Below are 18,132 nucleotides of genomic sequence, written 5' to 3' on the forward strand. Positions count from 1 at the left end.
CATTTCACAGAAGCAACAATAATACCAATTAAAGAGAGACAATTCCATAAATATTTTCATGAAAAATTTACAAAAACATGCCTAACTTTTGAATATTCTAAACAAAAAATGATTGTATTGAACGTCAAAAATGATGTGCTTATTCAAATGCCCTGCAAATTTTGAAAACCGCCCAATGTCTAATTCACAAATTTTTGACTGTGAAAGGATTTTTTTACCCTTTTCACAAACTAATTTTCTTCAAGTATACAAACTTTCTCTCAATTATCCAAACATGCAAATTTCTTTCTAAATACGATGAATTTTCTTTCAAATATGAGAATATGCTAATTTTTTCTTAAATATACAAATTTTCTCCTAAAGGCTTTAGTGGTACTTTTGAAGTGCTGCTAAAGACTTTTTTTTAACCTTTAGCGGCATGAGGCATTTATTTGACATTCGTAAATATAGTACAACATTCACAATCCTGAATTGCAAAGGTTTCAAAAATGTGCAAACTCCTTTTTACTAAAATCAAATATGGGGCATAGGCAAGAGGACGTTCTCAAATATGTGAGGACATTCACATGCAAAAGTTGGGACATTCACAAATGTGAGAGTATTTAAATAAAAAAATTGTGCACATTTTGGGGACCTTTGCAACTCATGATTGTGAATGTCCCCAATGAGCCTCTTTTTAATAAAAATCACATAAAGGGTATAATCAAGAGGGCATTTACAAATGTGAAAGAGACAATTCTTATATTTAAGAGAAAATTCATATATTTGAAAGAACATTTGCATAATTAGATATTTGAAAGAAAGTTTGCATATTTAGAAAAAATTTGCTTATGCGAAAGGTAAAATGATTCTTTTACAACAAAAAAAATTGTAAATTTGGACAGCGAGTGGATTTTAAATTTTGTAGGGCATTTCCGAAAACATATCATTTTTAGCATACAATATAGTCATTTTTCATATTATAAATACATTTAATTTTTAAGAATTGCTTTGTTAACTAGGCGTGTATTGATAATATCTCAAAAGTTAGGTGTGTGTTTGTAAATAGGCCAGGCAAGTTTTGTAAATTTTTTCTACAATCAGGCTTTTGCAAAGCACTAAAATTGAACTAAATTTTCCCATTTAACAACCTTGTGATATTATTAAACGTTAAAGGTCAGAGTTACCACAAAAGTTTTCCTTGTTTCAATATGCTTCTTGTGAATCACCCAAGCATGAAATTTATGTGCGAACAATATATGGAAATAAATAAAAAAATCCAACTGAAAGAGATTCTTACGTGCATTCTTCTTATTTCTGAATTTCTGAATTTCATGCACATGGAGAGGAGAACTATTCATTCTTCTTATTTGGCTCAAATTAAAAAATTCAAGAAATTCAAAGGTGCCAATATAACATTAAGGGTTTTCTGCAAATTAGTCCCCGCCTTATAACCGTTTGGCAAAATAGTGCCACACTTATCAGAATTTGCAAATCGGTCCCTGTCTTGCCATTAATCTTTGCAAATTAGTCCCTAAGGTTAACATCCGTTATGATTTTATGATTTCTAACGGTAACCGTTAATGACAGACAAATTGATGATTCTGCCCGGAAAGAACCGTATGGAAAATGAGAATAAGGTAGACCAATTTCCACAATGTGAGGAAAATGACTCTTAGACCCTCATTCAAGGACCATTTTATAAAAAACAAATAAGATAGGGACTGATTTGCAAAAAGCAAGTGAAATAACCGTTCTGCCCTCATGAAAAGACCACTTTGTAAAGAATGACTATTTTGAAAAAAAAATAAAAAAGCAGGAAAATGATGGTTTTTGTCCTTCCATTTTTCCTGCAAATTTGAATTTAAGCAAGGTTATTTAGCAATTTTATGGGGTTGTTATAAAAAACAAACGATTTTTTTTTAGGTAAAAGATAAACAGAAAAGACACGATTTAGTTTACCTTGAACCACAGTTCCAAACTAAAAGGATGACCCATTTGCATTTGAAGTAAGCCTAGAGACAAGAGACCTCTCATTTTATAACATGGAAATGAGCATATAAAACCAAAGACAACACCCTTCTACTTTGTTTTTTTTTCTCCTTCATTTAACCCCTTGTTACCAATTGGAAGATCCATCTAGAAAAATTATATAAAAAAAAGAACACATCACACCAAAGAACCAGCTCCCCAATTCAAAGCTGTTCCCTTCCCTAAGCAGAAATTAGACTTAGTTTTGCTGCAGGTGCTTCTCCACTAAGGGCTGTTTGGAATATCGGCGCTGGGATGAGCATTTATGCATTTGGTGTTCTCGAAGCAAAATCTTGGTCAAAAGCCCATGGTCGGCGTTAGGACAGGCCTTTATGCATTTGGGATGAGAAGTTCGGCCCTTTCTTCTTTGTATTTACACTAAAGGATGGATTTAGCAGCTACCATCTCCTGGACTTCTAGAGGTGGTAGCTGTCAAAGCAACTGCCACTTCCTCAAATGCATAAACTCCATAAATAACCATGCCAACTACTGATCCCAAACAGTAGAATTCGATCAGAAGTTAGACAGCAGCTTATATTTTTGGGACTCTAAAAGAATAAATACCATCAATGTGTCAACACATCTCCACAAAGCGATACATGTGTAGCTTTATCAAATCCATGAGATAGCATCCTTAATCTTCCTACACCAACAAATAGCAGAAGACAATCTGAAACATGATAACCTAACAAATCTGTCAGCCATATACCCATTTCGGGGTTCTGTCCCTCATTTGTCATGGGTTCTCGGGGACAGTGGGAGAGAGAGTCAGAGGGGTCCCCTTACCAGGGGTGACCCATCAACTGATATATATATATATATATATATATATATATATATATATATATATATATATATATAAAGAGAGAGAGAGAGAGATGTTCTGGTCATCAGTTAACCATGGTCAGTGTTTGACCACGGTTAAACTAACGCCTGTTGACGGAAGGAGGAATTTACAATAATGGTGAGAAAGGCAGGGACCAATTTGTAAAACCTGATAAGGCAGGGACTATTTTGCAAATCGGATATAATGTGGAGAACAATTTGCAAAAAAACCCTAGCATTAATCCATAGGTCATTGTAATAGAGAAAAACAAGATAAGCACTATTCCCTTGGTTTGTGAAGATGAAATTAGGACTAAATTTGGAAGAACAGAGCTTACCATTTACAGAACAGAAGTAATAATTTTAACAATAACTATTCCCATCTCTCTCTCTCTCTCTCTCTGTCTGTTGAGAATAGGGCTGCAAATGGATAGGATATCTGATCCGAGTCCAACATGTTATAACTGGATTTAGATCCTTCAAACAAGATCTGAATGTGCATTCGGATCAAATTACTTTCAGATTCAGGTCGAATTAGGATTAGTATTTTAAGTCAGATATCAAATTGATTCAAATCAAAATCCAACCTGGTTGCATTTTTTTACAAGTAAATAGCTTTTTTTCTTTTATTTTTCTAGGATTCAATATTATCATTTGCATTTTGGATTAAGATTCATTCTTATTTCATCTGAAGTAAATTCAGATTTGGGTCTAGTGTTTGCATTTGCGATCTGTTTGTGCCTCTAGTTGACAAGGTGCAGGGAAAAAATATCGGATAAAATGAAAAAAATGTAAAAAATATTTGTGAACCTCATTGAGGACAATAGTGCAAAGGTCAAGGATATTCACAAAAATTATATGCGAATGTTGCCACATATTTGCGTACCTCATTAAAGATCAATCACGGAGATTCACATATTAGCTTGTGAATGTCATACTATATATGCCAATGTAGTACCTTATTTTTGGAGATCGATTAGAGTGCAAAAGTCAAGGATATTCACAAACATTAATATGCGAATTTTGCTATGGACCTCTTTAGGGATCTGTTACTGTAGCTTGTGGATGTCATGTTATATACAAATTTTTATTATTATTATTATTTGTGTAGGTATGCAGATTTTACTTGCAGGAGGTTTGCAAATTTGCTTATGCGAACATTGTGAAGTCCTTAAAATCATCGTGCAAATGTACTTTTTTATGATAGGCATTGTGTGAACCTCATGAGGTTCGCGGGTGCGAAAGGTTAAAAGGTCTTAAAAATGTTAGCATTTGTGAATTTGGACATGAATTTTTTTTCCAAAATTGTGGGACATTTTGGAAAGTGTCACTTTTTGCCTTAGAACTGTATAGAAAAAATATTTTCATAAATCCAAATCTATTAACAAATCATGGAGACAAACCACAATATTCTAAGAGTTTGAAGATGTGACAAAGGGTCATACGAGTTGTGGCCTTCAATCGCTATATGCTAGCCGGTTTACATATAAAACCCCGGTAAGTGCAGAACCCGGCAGCAGTTTATTCAGAAAAGTGTTTGAATTCCTGAATTTGGCTCGAGATTAGAATTAATTTCAGCAACATACACAGGAAACATTTGCAAAGGTCCAACTGCATAACAAGTCTAGCCCATATTTATCCATCACACTTCAAAAGCTCTTGCTGCACCAGAAGGGAAAAAGAGATGTACTTTTTAATCAAATATAGAAATGGTATCATTATCATTTTTGTCTCCATGTCTACCCTGTTGATAGCAGAGAATTACCGTAAGCTTTTTAGATAACTGGAAAGTGCACTTTTTACAAACTCATTTGGAAAGCACCATACTCTCTTCTAGAACTTGATAAGAATCTCCGACTTTTCCATGCTTTTCCTATGCTTCCTATATGCTTCTTTTCATGTTTTCATGTACTTTCTCTTACACTTTTTACTCACTTCTAATGTACTTTTTCTAAATTGGTAACCATCATTTTTAGCTAAAAAGTAGTTCGGAACGCGAGGGATAAGGTATATAAGGAGGTTTATGACAAGTTGGATACCAAAAAGGGTGAGAAGGATATTTATAGGCTTGCAAAGATGAGAGATAGGAAATCGAGAGATCTGGGTATGGTTAGATGTATCAAAGATGAAACACAAAGGGTTTTAGTCAAAGATGAGGAGATTAAGGAGAGATGAAAAGATTATTTTGATAAGCTATTTAATGAAAGTCATGCTCAGGATCTTGGAGACTTTTCAATTCCTTTTCATGAGATGAATCATGACTTCATGCGCAAGATTCAAAAGAAAGAAATTGCAGAGGCTTTGAAGAAAATGAAATCAAGAAGGGCAGTTGGCCCAGATGGTATACCTATCGAGGCTTGAAAATGCTTGGGAGAGAAAGGTTTAGAATGGTTGACAAATCTTTTTAACAAGATTTGGCGGACAAATAAGATGCCTAATGAGTGGAGGAAGAGTACTTTGGTGCCTCTATATAAGAATAAGGGTGATATACAAGATTGCACAAACTATCGTGGTATAAAACTCATGAGTCATACTATGAAACTTTGGGAGAGGGTGATTGAGTCTAGGCTGAGGAAGATTGTCATGATATCGGAGAATCAATTTGGTTTTATGCCTGGAAGATCAACTATGGAAGCTATACATCTTCTTAGACAACTTATTGAGAGAAATAGAGAGAGGAACAAAGATTTGCATATGGTTTTTATTGATTTGGAGAAGGCTTACGATAGAGTACCTAGGGACGTTCTCTGGTGGACAATGATGAAGAAAAGTGTTTCTCTCAAGTACATTAGTATAATTAAAGATATGTATGAAGGAGTAGTAACTAATGTTCGCACTTGTGGAGGGTTGACAACCAATTTTCCTATAACGGTTGGGTTACATCAAGGATCTGCTTTAAGCCCTTTCCTATTTGCTATAGTGATGGATGAGCTTACGAGATCAATTCAAGAAAATGTGTCGTGGTGTATGTTGTTTGCTGATGATATTGTTTTGATTGATGAGTCTAGAGCTGGGGTTAATGCTAAGTTAGAATTATGGAGACAGACATTGGAAGCAAGAGGTTTTAAGTTGAGTAAGAGTAAGACAGAATACATGGAATGTCGATTTAGTAAGCAACGAAGTAGTGATGGGAGTGTAGTGAAGCTTGGTGAGCACGAAATACCGATGGATGATTCTTTCAAATATTTGGGATCTATCATTCAAAAGTATGGAGAAATTGATGGAGATGTAAATCATAGGATAAAGGTTGGGTGGATGAAATTGAAGAGTGCAACTGGAGTGTTGTGCGATTGTAGAATGCCATTGCGGTTGAAGGGAAAGTTTTATAGGACGACTATTAGGCCCGCTTTACTATATAGTACGGAATGTTGGGCTGCCAAGAGACATCATATTCAAAAAACGAGTGTAACTGAGATGCGTATGCTGAGATGGATGTGTGGAAATACAATAAAAGATAAGATTCGGAACGAGGAGATACGTAAGAAGGTAGGCGTTGCACCCATTGAAAATAAGATGAGAGAGAATCGTTTACGGTGGTTTAGACATATTCGACGAAGGCCTAATGATGCTCCAGTTAGAAGGATGGAGAAATGGGAAAATATATTAGTTAAAAGAGGTTGGGGTAGGCCTAAGAAGACATGGATGGAGGTGATAAGAAAGGATATGAATGCTTTGAACCTCACCGAGGACATGGCATTGGATAGAAATGAATGGAGGAGAAGGATTCATGTGGAAGACCCATAATGATTTTCTTTGTTGGTTCATATCGCCGACCCCAATTGTTTTGGGATGAAGGCGTAGTTGTTGTTGTTGTTGTTGACAAAAAAATAAAATTTTATATAAAAAAACATAATATTTAAGAATATTTATTTTTATTTTAGTTTTTTTTATTTGTTTCTTGTTCGATTCCCATATCACTTGTTTCGCTTTTAAATTGATTTTTCGCATTTCACTTCATATAAATTTTAAAATGTCTCACTTCTTGCTTCCACTTCCTGTATTGTTTTTCGTGTCTGTTTCCTAACCTGGCAACCTTGGTCAATCACATTATTGATGATGCCGATAATGCAAGCTTCTCCATGTCTGGCCTGTTAATAGCATTATAGATGAATGCAATAATGGAAGTTCTGTAAGCTTCGATGGCCAATGAGCTATTATTTATATTTGAAAAGGATTACAATTATTTTTGAAGGAAAAAACGACCACAATTATAGACATAAGGAAAAACAATCAATTATTTAATCCAACCAATTTTGACCAGTTGCTCCATAAGAGAACGATCACAACTTGATATGTAAACAAAAACAATCAAGAAAACAGCTTAAGCTTGAGATTCTTCTCCAACAAAAACAATGCAAAACAGAAATGGTTTCAATTGGGCTTTCGAATGGATACAGTCCATAACAGATCCGAATCAGAGCGCACCGTGATCTTCTCTTCTCGAACTATATTTGAAGTGCTTATAAGACCACCAAATCTCATTTCTGACTCAGCTGAAACACACCAATCACAAGATAAAACAGTGGTTCACAATGTGCACAGAAATAAATTTGAGAACTATCTCATGTAATCTTTCATGAAAGGTGGATGTATGCAACGTGTGCACGATGGGAGTTACAATATCTTACAGAAGTAATCGCTTATTTTAAACAAGGTAAACAATTTATTGACAATTTTAAACAAGCAATCAATAGCTTTTAGCTTTCATTAACTGTCATGACCTTATGGGAGACAATTTGAGCGTGTGATTCCATTATGTTGAAACCAGCAGCACATCTCGTGCCAACTTTCACACCTCATAATCCTAGAAATAAATGCAGACTAAAAATGAAGAACTTGTGCTAAATTTTGAAATTCAGATTATGTCAATGGGGTGCGTGTACATATTTGATAATCATCACAGTGTTGATGAAATCTACAGTAATTTTTTTTTTGAGGAAGATGAAATCTACAGAAGATGAATGCAGGGAAAAGGAAAGATGGACTTACTGAGATCCCACTGTAGGCCAGTGGTTGTGGTGCTTGTGGATGGTGTGCCAATGGGAAAGAGACCACAGTGTGGGCCCTCGACAAGTGACTGAATATGGATCTCATGCTGGTGTGTCTTTGGAAGAAGATACACTATGCTATCATCGGATAAAAGAATTATCCGGGTGTCTGGAAATCTATGGAGGACATTGATGTTTCCAACCTCATGGTCAAATCTGCCTCCCAGAGCTCCAGCAATAAGAATGCCCAACTGCATCAGCATAGAGAAAACACATAGATATAGGAGTTCAAAATAAAATGAAAAACGTTAAAAAAGGTTGGAAAAGATTTTGAACTCTATCAAAGTAATTACAAAAATCTTTAAACCACATTTTTTCATGTTATAAATCTCCAGTCTGTTGCAAAGAGTAGGCTGTGATCCACAATTCATCAAAAATTCTAGATACCACGTACGTTTGACTTCTCCAGGTTTGGCATGCAACCTCTGATAAATGATACACATTTGTGCAAATCCGTGGTATCCTGATCATATGACTCATCCACTACTTCTGTCCCCTGTAATCCACATTCAGGTTAGCTTGTATGAAATGTATGTAACAAGAGAGTTGATAAACCCAGTTCAGTTGTCCATGCTTCATTGCTCTATATATTAATGATTTTGTTCTTCTAGAATTGCCCACAGCATAATTTCCTAAACAATGAAATGCTAATTTTTTTCTAACTTGAAAATTCTGAAGGATTTTTTTACTTGATGCAGAAATAATGAAAAGGAAGACCTTTAACAGGAGTGGGATGAAGTACCAAATCAGTATAAAACTTTTGTACTTCTGCCCTAATTGAGTCCATGTCACCCTTTATCACATCTGGCTTGTATCTGATAAAAAAAATGAAAACAAAATCGATCTTCATCAGCAGCTAAGAAAATTAACAAGGAAATTCAACACAAAAGCATTCTATCACAAGAGGGGCTTGACGGATCAGTACCAGCAAACATAACTTCACAAAATGTTGCAAGAAAAAAGAAACCAAAAATTGAAGAATTTGGTTCTCCAATACACAGAAGAAAATGAACTTGATAACTGCACAACTGAATAACTTTTAGTGATAATGAAGAAATCAATGATAACAGGAGATAGTTGAACATTGTCAAGTTCATATTATCATATTAGCTTCTCTGATATTTTTGTTATTATACTTTCTAACAAATCAATTGATTTATCACGATATGTTTGAAGCAGGTTAGCTGTTTTCCTATAGAGAACCTCAAAGGGGATCATTAGTTGCAATTAGCATCTAATACCTCATTGTACATATTCCATGTTATATGAAGGAGATCTCTTATGGTTAAAGATTTATTTTTTCCTTATCAGTATGCTACTATAAAATACAGTTCCAACTTCTGTCCTCAAGTTATCTTTTGAGGTGACCCCTTGTGCCTATCATCATACAAATGCACCTTCCAGAAAATTGATCCTGTGTTATCATAATGGTTGTGTTCATATTGTCATCGACAAACATATATTCATGACATATTAGCTGGACATTGCAAGTTCTTTGTAATCTCAAACCACCCTTATTGTTATGCTGCACACATATATGTTGAACAATCCTGTACATAAGATCATGTATAATAGGACCCTAATTTCACCAATCCATACCAACAACAAATATTCCATGTCCTATGCAAAATAGAAGAAAATGATCTATCATCAATGTCAAACCCATAGTTACCAGGAAACGAAATGGATGTGAGAAGCGATGCATGAAGCGGAAGCGAGTGCTAAAAAGTAGTATGATGCGGGAAGCGAGATACAATTGCGAAGCGATTATGGAAGTGCATGAAAAGTGAAAAGGAAACACATAAAAAGCAGTATGAAGTGGGGGCAGAAGCAAATAAGAAATGATGTAAAGACAAATATAAATAGATATAAAACCAACATGCAAGCTTGTTAACAAATATTTTAATTTTCTAATATAAAAAACATAGAAAGTGAGGGAGAAGCGAGTGAGAAGTGACAAGAAGCGAGAAACGTTAAGGAAGCGAAAGGGAATCAAATTGGAAAACGAGGAGAAAGCGGGCTTCCCACTAAAGGGAACCGAGTTTCCCATAATTTGGAAGCGGGTTTATCAAAGCTTCCCCTCCTTTCGGGGAAGCGAGGAGTTTCCCGCTTCTTAAGCGAGCTTCCCCATCTAGCAAGAAGCTTCTGCTAACTACAGTCAAACCAATAATAGAAGACATTCAACAAACTCACATAAGATGTGAAGTCCTCCCTTTCCTTGACAACTAAGCAAACAGCTGAAATAAAAGAACTTCATTCACTTTTTTAAACTTCATGTAAAATAACGACTAACCCTAAAAAAAACCATGATTTTTTTTATAGTTCACAAATGTCCTATTCAAAGAACTGAATTAAAGAAAGAAGAGCACATGTTCATTGCGTACATAAATGGCAAGGATGTCAAATGGTGTTCCAGAGTATTTTCTCTCTCTCTCTCTCTCTCTCTCTTATATATATATACATATTTATATGTATATGTATACTACTTATAAAGTAGTGATCAAGGGCGGAGCAAAAAAATTATCCCATTCTAACATTTTAGTATTGACAAAGGAATCATTGAGGGTTGAATGCCATTAATGAAATTGTCTATCAATTTTCATTTTTTTTAAAATATTCCAGATTACAAAATGAGTGGGTGTTTTTTTAGGTTTTATTGTCATTTACCAAATTTTTGTGGCTTGTATGCCTTTTTGGTATGTAGTATTTTTTTTCTTGCTTTTACGATCTCTTTCTCCATTATCAGAAATGTGGATCCCTCCTCTGCTCTCTCTCTCCCATGAGGATCCCTACTATGCTCTCTCTCTCGCCCTATGTCACAGGGATTCGGCTAGCAGGGTGCCGCACCCGCGTCGACGCGACGCGGGTGCGGTCAATGCACCCAGGGACATTTTGGTCCAATTTTTTGGACTTAAAAAAATATATTTTTGCCAAGAAAAATTTTTTTTTGCCCTATATGTCACAGGGATTCTCCAACTAGGTGCCGCACCCGCACCCGATGCGGTCAACTTGACCTTGGGTGCAGTCAACGCACCCAGGGTCATTTATGTTCAACTTTTGGACTTTATATATATATATTTGCCACACCCCCGCACCCGGGTTTTTTGGAAGTGTCGCATCCCCGCACCCATGTGACATAGCTCTCTCCCCATCTCCGCTAGAGTAGAAGCAATCTTCTTCTTCGTCTTTTATTTCTTCTTTTTCTTCTTCTTCTTCTTCCGTTGATGCATTCTCCATGGCTCACCTCTGTCTCTCTCTGGGATTCTTCTCCTTCAAATGTATGGGTATTGTGTGTGAGTTTTATGGGGGAATTTTGCTCCATTGTTTTTTTCCATCATTGGTGCATTCTTCACAGATAAAGGCCTGAATTCAATTTGAGCAAATGAAAGACTGTTGACCTTCTTTGCTTGGTGTTTACTAATTAGTAACATATTGGTTTTTGAAACATTATGTATTTGAATCTTTTTTTTAATGCACAATCTAGTTGGGAAATCATAGTTGTATCAACTCAATCTCTCATCATAGATGTGTTCAGCGCTTTTCTTTTTCCGGTTAGGGGTCGCACCTTGGACCATGTTTTTCTCACGTAAAAATATGATTTTTAAGAATAAAATGTGAGCTGCTGATTTTTGAAGCTCTTGACAAGCTTGCTTATACATTGCAATCACAAAGTTGCAGGTGTTTTTTGGAGAAATCTGAACATCTGTAGAGGCGTTTGTCGTAGATTATTTTACATGCTTTAGATTGAATTGATTTAATGAAAAACTTGAATATTTTACCAACAAGGTTTAGTTCAATATGAATGGGATGAAAAAATACTTAATCTAATACATATTTTCTGCTGACTAAACTATGATGAAAAACACATCCACAGATTAAGATTAAGCAGCAAGTGTGGTTTTCTTGTAGGGTCATAACAGACAAATTCCTTATATATATATATATATATATATATATATATATATATATATATATATATATATATATATATATATATAGAAAGAGAGAGAGAGAGAGAGAGAGAGAGAGAGAGAGGTGGTAGCTAACTACCATTTCTAGCTTACCGTCAACCTACCACAAGTGAACGGTTGTTTTCGAGTTGTTGTTTTTTTGTAAATCTGACCCTGCAGATGTGATCAACATGGTCGATTTGATAGGAAACGACAATTGGATCATTTTTTTTTCATAAAAAACATGAATTTTTAAGCATTGAATATTTATAAAATTCTTAGACCGTCGGTTTTTAAACCTTATAAAAACCTACCTGCTTGTAGGAATCGGACGATCCAAGAGTCGATTCTTATAAAATCAAACATGTAGAACACATCTGAATAGTCAGATTTAACGAAAACATGAAAAACCCCTTCAAAACGCCGGTAGGCTAAAAAAGTATATATATGTTCTACAATGAAAATAAGAGATTGAGCTACAGGGCAGTTTCTTTACCTTGTACGCACATCCAAGGGATCCTCGTGAGACAATAGTTTGGGCATCTCATCGTAGAGACGATTAGCTCCTCCATCCGCGCACACTCTCAAATGTGCTGCTCTACATCCCCAACGTCCCTCACGTTATGCAAGAGCAAAATTCAACCAAAAAACAAGTAAACTATAACATGGTTTCACCTAAAAACATAGCAAAAGGTTCTAATTCTGCATTGGGCACCCAGTTCTCATCATTCGGAGGTAAACCCCAATTCCAAAGAAACAGTAGCAAATTCAGAACCAAAACTCCGTAACCAAGAAGAGAAAACAAATAGAGAAAAAATGAAAAGAAGACTATAGAATCAATGATACGGTTGATTCAACACTCAATTCTCAAACTCCCAAGAAGAAACACAAAAGGAGGGATAATCACAAGCCAGAATTCAAAGAAAACGGAAGAAATTGCAGGAAAAAAACAAAAGAGAAGGTATTTTTTTTTTTTTTGTTTTTACCGTGCTTCCAAAGAAGAGGGGTGAAGATGGGAAGTTGTTGATTGAGAACGACGAGGGCGAAGTTCTGATTGGGGTTATCGTCGGGAAGATAAGGGAGAAGGAAGGTGGAGGCGTGCTTCATTACCGCCCCCATTCTCTCTCTCTCTCTCTCTCTCTCTCTCTTCTGCAACAAGCTTACTTCGCTTTGTCAACGTCAAGAGGATGATCGCCTCGACCTCAAGGGGCTACCCACGTGATTGCGAAATATCGGCAACCAAAAACTCGCGATATAAAAATAAAAATAAAACTTGCGTTTTTTGGGCAAAGTATTGGCAATGCTAAACATATTAAAATTTTTATGAATAAATACAAATAAAATATATTAAAAATAAAAAGGACATGACTTTTTCATGCAAATACGCATTGAAAACATAAATATTGGGTTTAAAACACGATATTTATGTTTTTACAAAAAATAGTGATATTTTGAAAATATTGCAATAAATTACCCTTTAAAATTTTAGTTATTTTCTTGCAATATTTTTATCAGTTGTGTAAATATCATGATATTTGTTACAAAGCCACTGGTTTTTAAGGGTTTTAAGATAGTAGGAAGGTGTTAGCATTTACTGCCTCCTTTTGGAGATCATCTGATCTTTGAAATGCCTCCCTTGACTATGAGGTAGGTTTCATTTCATTCAATGCTAAGGGTTCAAACTTCAAACCAATGGTTAACAAGGTTTTCTAATACGGTAGGTGGAACTCATAGGGAGAGGTTGTTTTCAACAGATCTGACCTCATTGATGTGTTCAGCATGATTAAAATAGCAGGGATGACTCTTGAATTATAGTCTCTACCTTAAAATATGTTGTTTGAAGGTTTTAAAATATGGTACATTGTAGGCAGTTGATGTTTTAACCCTCTTAAAACCTGATATATATATATATATATATATATATATATATATATATATATATATATATATATATAAATTTTAACAGTTTTAAGTTAACACTAATATTTGTGTGCATTTTATATATTTATATATATAATATAGATAAAAGTAAACTTTATTAGAGTTAAATGAATCTACTTTTGGATAGAAATGAACCTTAGTGGTTGACTTGACTTAACACAAGGAAGCTAAGTCTAAGTGTCGCACCTGCCTAGGTGCATGTGTGATGCGGGTGCGGTGCCCTGTTAAAAGAGTTGGTGCGACATAGGTGCCGACCATTCTACTCATTCTTTGCAACATATACAAAGATAGTATCACAAGTTCACAACTTTTAAATCATGAGTAAGAAATGGTTCCTGATAGGCCACCTAAACTTGTTTCTAAAAGGCGCAATGTTGAGCTAATTCAAGTTTTAGTTTCCAATTAGGTTTTTCTTTAGACCCCAAGGATTGCCCACATGGCTCTCAGGTTTGGTGATAGGGAGCTTTCCTCTCACCCCAAGTTCAAATTCCCATATGGTAGTTCTTCTTAAGGGTCGAGGGGAGTACACCACAGTTTCATGTCACTAGGACAACGACCATAAGTAAGGCAGGTCAAATGGGACGGCACCATAAGGCAGGCCAAAACTAATGTGAATCAATAACTCAAGTTGGGCTAGCCGTCCAGGCTATCCAACTACCAGCCAACAAGAGAGAGACGCTTAGGTAGCACAGGTTCTGGTTTTCAGCATATTTTCCCACATTCATACTTGTGTATACAAAATAAGGGTGTCAATGGGTCGAGTTTGACTTGGACCTGACCCATACCAAAACCTATAGAGTCAGGGTTTGGTAATAAAGAAGGAAGTCCGATTACAAACCATGTTGAATCTAAAGGATCCTATTAGTATATAGAGGCGGCAACGGTAATTTAATACCAGGCCCGGGTCTGACCTGATTTCTGAGTAAGCCCCATGATTTTTCAATGTAAAAGATATTATTTATCAGGTATGGACGAGTCTGGTTGATGGAATCATTGTAGGACCTGAGTATGATTTTTCTTACGGTAGACTCTATTGGACCTGGGTACGGACCCGATACATCATCTCAAAGTTGGATCCAAGTTTGGACTCACGTGGGCCCAAACAAGATCCGACCCGATAACACCCCGAAGTCAACAAATTTTAAAACCCACAGTAGGCTTTAATTTATATCCATCTATCTCATGTCATTGTGATCTAAGCAAACCCCACCATATGCTTAATTTCCATATACATACCAGTGGGATCATTCATCATGTGCTCCTGTCTAACATCATTCAAGTGGCTAATTGTCAATTCAATTGACCGTTAGTTAGAGACAGTGGGGGTGACCTTGCATTACAACCATATGTTCATTACTTAGATTTCAATCACATGAGTATCATGAAGGTGTATTAAATTTCCCAGTCACTTGATTATGACATATCATATTGGTTTATAGCATAGTTTAAAAACTCGCCAGGTACACCCGGTGACTCAGCCCGGATCACCTTGTCATCGGATAAAAAATCAGGTTTAACTCGGTTTTAACAAAACTCGGTCGAGTTATGGGCTGACTCGACCGAGTCATGGGCGATTCATGCATATATATATATATATATATATATATATATATATATATATATATATATATATATAATTACATATATTATATGAAATATAATATAAATATTATGTATATTATATATGTAAATATATTATAAAAAATATCATATAATGTCTATTATATATAATATATTAGTAAAATACTACAAAATATAAATAATAATAATATATATTTTATATGAAATATAAAGTTAACATGACATCAAGAAAGTCAAAATATAAAGTTAGAAAGAAATTGCAGAGGCTTTAAAGAAAATGAAATCAAGAAAGTCAGATGGACCAGATGGTATACCTATCGAGGTTTGGAAATGCTTGGGTGAGAATGGTTTAGAATGGTTGACAAATCTTTTTAACAAGATTTGACAGACAAATAAGATGCCTAAGGAGTGGAGGAAGAGTACTTTGGTGCCTCTATATAAGAATAAGGGTGACATACAAGATTGCACAAACTATCGTGGTATAAAACTCATGAGTCATACTATGAAACTTTGGGAGAGGGTGATTGAGCATAGGTTGAGGAAAGTTGTCATGATATCAGAGAATCAATTTGGTTTTATGCCTGGAAGATCAACTATGGAAGTTATACATCTTCTTAGACAAATTATTGAGAGATATAGAGAGAGGAACAATGATTTGCATATGGTTTTTATTGATTTAGAGAAGACATACAATAGAGTATCTAGGGACGTTCTCTGGTGGACAATGATGAAGAAAGGTGTTTCTCTCAAATACATTAGTATAATTAAAGATATGTATGAAGGAGTAGTAACCAATGTCCGCACTTGTAGAGAGGTGACAACCAATTTTCCTATAACGGTTGGGTTACATCAAGGATCTGCTTTAAAACCTTTTCTATTTGCTATAGTGATGGATGAGCTTACGAGACCAATTCAAGAAAATGTGTCGTGGTGTATGTTGTTTGCTAATGATATTGTTTTGATTGATGAGTCTAGAGCTGGGGTTAATGCTAAGTTAGAATTATGGAGACAGACATTGGAAGCAAGAGGTTTTAAGTTGAGTAAGAGTAAGACATAATACATGGAATGTCGATTTAGTAAGCAATGAAGTAGTGATGGGAGTGTAGTGAAGCTTGGCGAGCAAGAAATATCGGTGGATGACTATTTCAAATATTTGGGATCTATCATTCAAAAGTATGGAGAAATTGATGGAGATGTAAATAATAGGATAAAGGTTGGGTGGATGAAATGGAAGAGTGCAACTGGAGTGTTGTGCGATCGTAGAATGTCATTGCGGTTGAAAAGAAAGTTTTATAGGACGACTATTAAGCCCGCTTTACTATATGGTACAGAATGTTGGGAGGCCAAGAGACATCATATTCAAAAAATGAGTGTAGCTGAGATGCGTATGCTTCGATGGATGTGTGAAAATACAATAAAAGATAAGATTCAGAACGAGGAGATACGTAAGAAGGTAGGCATTGCACCCATTGAAAATAAGATGAGAGAAAATCATTTACGGTGGTTTGGACATATTCGGCGAAGGCCTAATGATGCTCAAGTTAAAAGGATGGACAAATGGAAAAATATATTAGTCAAAAGAGGTCGAGGTAGGCCTAAGAAGACTTGGATGGAGATGATAGGAAAGGATATGAATGCTTTGAACCTCATCGAGGACATGACATTGGATAGAAATGATTGGAGGAGAAGGATTCATATAGAGGATCCAAAATGATTTTCTTTTTTGGTTCATATCGCCGACCCCAATTGTTTTGGGATGAAGGTATAGTTGTTGTTGTTGTTGTATAAAGTTAACATGACCCGACCAAGTCATCGAGTTGACTTGATTGAGTCATGAGTCACTCAAGGGCGAGCTGAGTGATGAGTCACCAGGTTTTAAAACCTTGGTTTATAGTAAACTTATATATTCCAATGTTGACCTTGTAATGTAGAGAAACCTCTTGGTACCTTAATTTCAATTTTAAAGTGACAATATAACTAAATATATAATCAAAATGCCCCAAAAATATTGTTGATTACACTCATAATTAAAATAATAATCTATCTGCTCACCAGGTCTTGGCTCATCTAGCAGGAACGACTCCCGAAAGTCATCAAGGTGAAAGAATGTTACAAGTTCAAAGCCCACTCTCATGTGCTCTTTGCCTCATGGCGAAAGCTAAGTGTACTTGTTTGCACAAAAAATAAAAATAAAAATAGTAAATAAATAATTTAAATATATATGCAAGTGTGTCAAAATTATTAAATATATATTCATTTGTATATGACAAAATAAATATGCAGGCTATAGTAAATCTCTCTTATCATGCTTGTCCGTTATGGTAAAAGAAGGTAACCTGTATTAGTTGTGGTAAACCTCTCTTATCATACTTGTTGATTACGATAAAGAAAGATAACTTGAGCTGACTATAATAAATATTTCTTACCATGCTGGTATGGTAAAAGAGGATAACTTGTGTTGCTTACGATAAACCTTTTTTGTTATGCTTAATGGTTATGGTAAAAAAAGATAACCTATGCTGGTTATGGTAACCTCTCTTAATACCCTTGCAGGTTATGGTAAAGAAGGATATCTTGTGCTTGTTATAATAAGTTTATCTTATCTTGGTGGTTATGATAAAGAAAGGTACCTAGTGATGGTTATAATAAATCAATCATCCATCATCATAACTCTCAAGCATTTACTCATATTGTGGTTGGTACCTATAAGGTAAGATGACACATCCACCCATGGTTGATACCCATAAAGTAAGAAAGCAAGAAGCATAAAGGTAGTT

At 35.3% G+C, this 18,132-nt stretch overlaps 1 protein-coding gene across 1 annotated transcript; it reads right to left on the bottom strand.

The window, feature by feature from the left end:
* Positions 1-6,960: 6,960 nt before the first annotated feature.
* Positions 6,961-13,003, bottom strand: LOC149839138 (thiamine pyrophosphokinase 1-like). The gene is made up of 6 exons (XM_090004014.1): positions 12,820-13,003; positions 12,330-12,426; positions 8,626-8,698; positions 8,278-8,379; positions 7,825-8,074; positions 6,961-7,328 (listed from the first exon to the last, which is right to left on the bottom strand). Exons 1-6 carry the CDS (start codon positions 12,950-12,952, stop codon positions 7,207-7,209), a joined length of 777 nt encoding a protein of 258 aa, XP_089860140.1. The 5' UTR covers positions 12,953-13,003; the 3' UTR covers positions 6,961-7,206.
* Positions 13,004-18,132: the final 5,129 nt, after the last annotated feature.

The sequence above is a fragment of the Nuphar pumila genome, chromosome 4 (genome assembly GCF_984573655.1).
Source record: "Nuphar pumila chromosome 4, dmNupPumi1.hap1.1, whole genome shotgun sequence".
NCBI lineage: Eukaryota > Viridiplantae > Streptophyta > Magnoliopsida > Nymphaeales > Nymphaeaceae > Nuphar > Nuphar pumila.

Excerpts from the sequence above, each read along its gene's own strand:
- LOC149839138 (XM_090004014.1), bottom strand. The coding sequence starts at position 12,952 with ATGGGGGCGGTAATGAAGCACGCCTCCACCTTCCTTCTCCCTTATCTT. Across the intron at positions 8,699-12,329 it reads CCCTTGGATGTGCGTACAAG|ATACAAGCCAGATGTGATAA; the intron begins GTAAAGAAACTG and ends TTTTTTTATCAG. Across the intron at positions 8,075-8,277 it reads CAAACCTGGAGAAGTCAAAC|TTGGGCATTCTTATTGCTGG; the intron begins GTACGTGGTATC and ends ATGCTGATGCAG.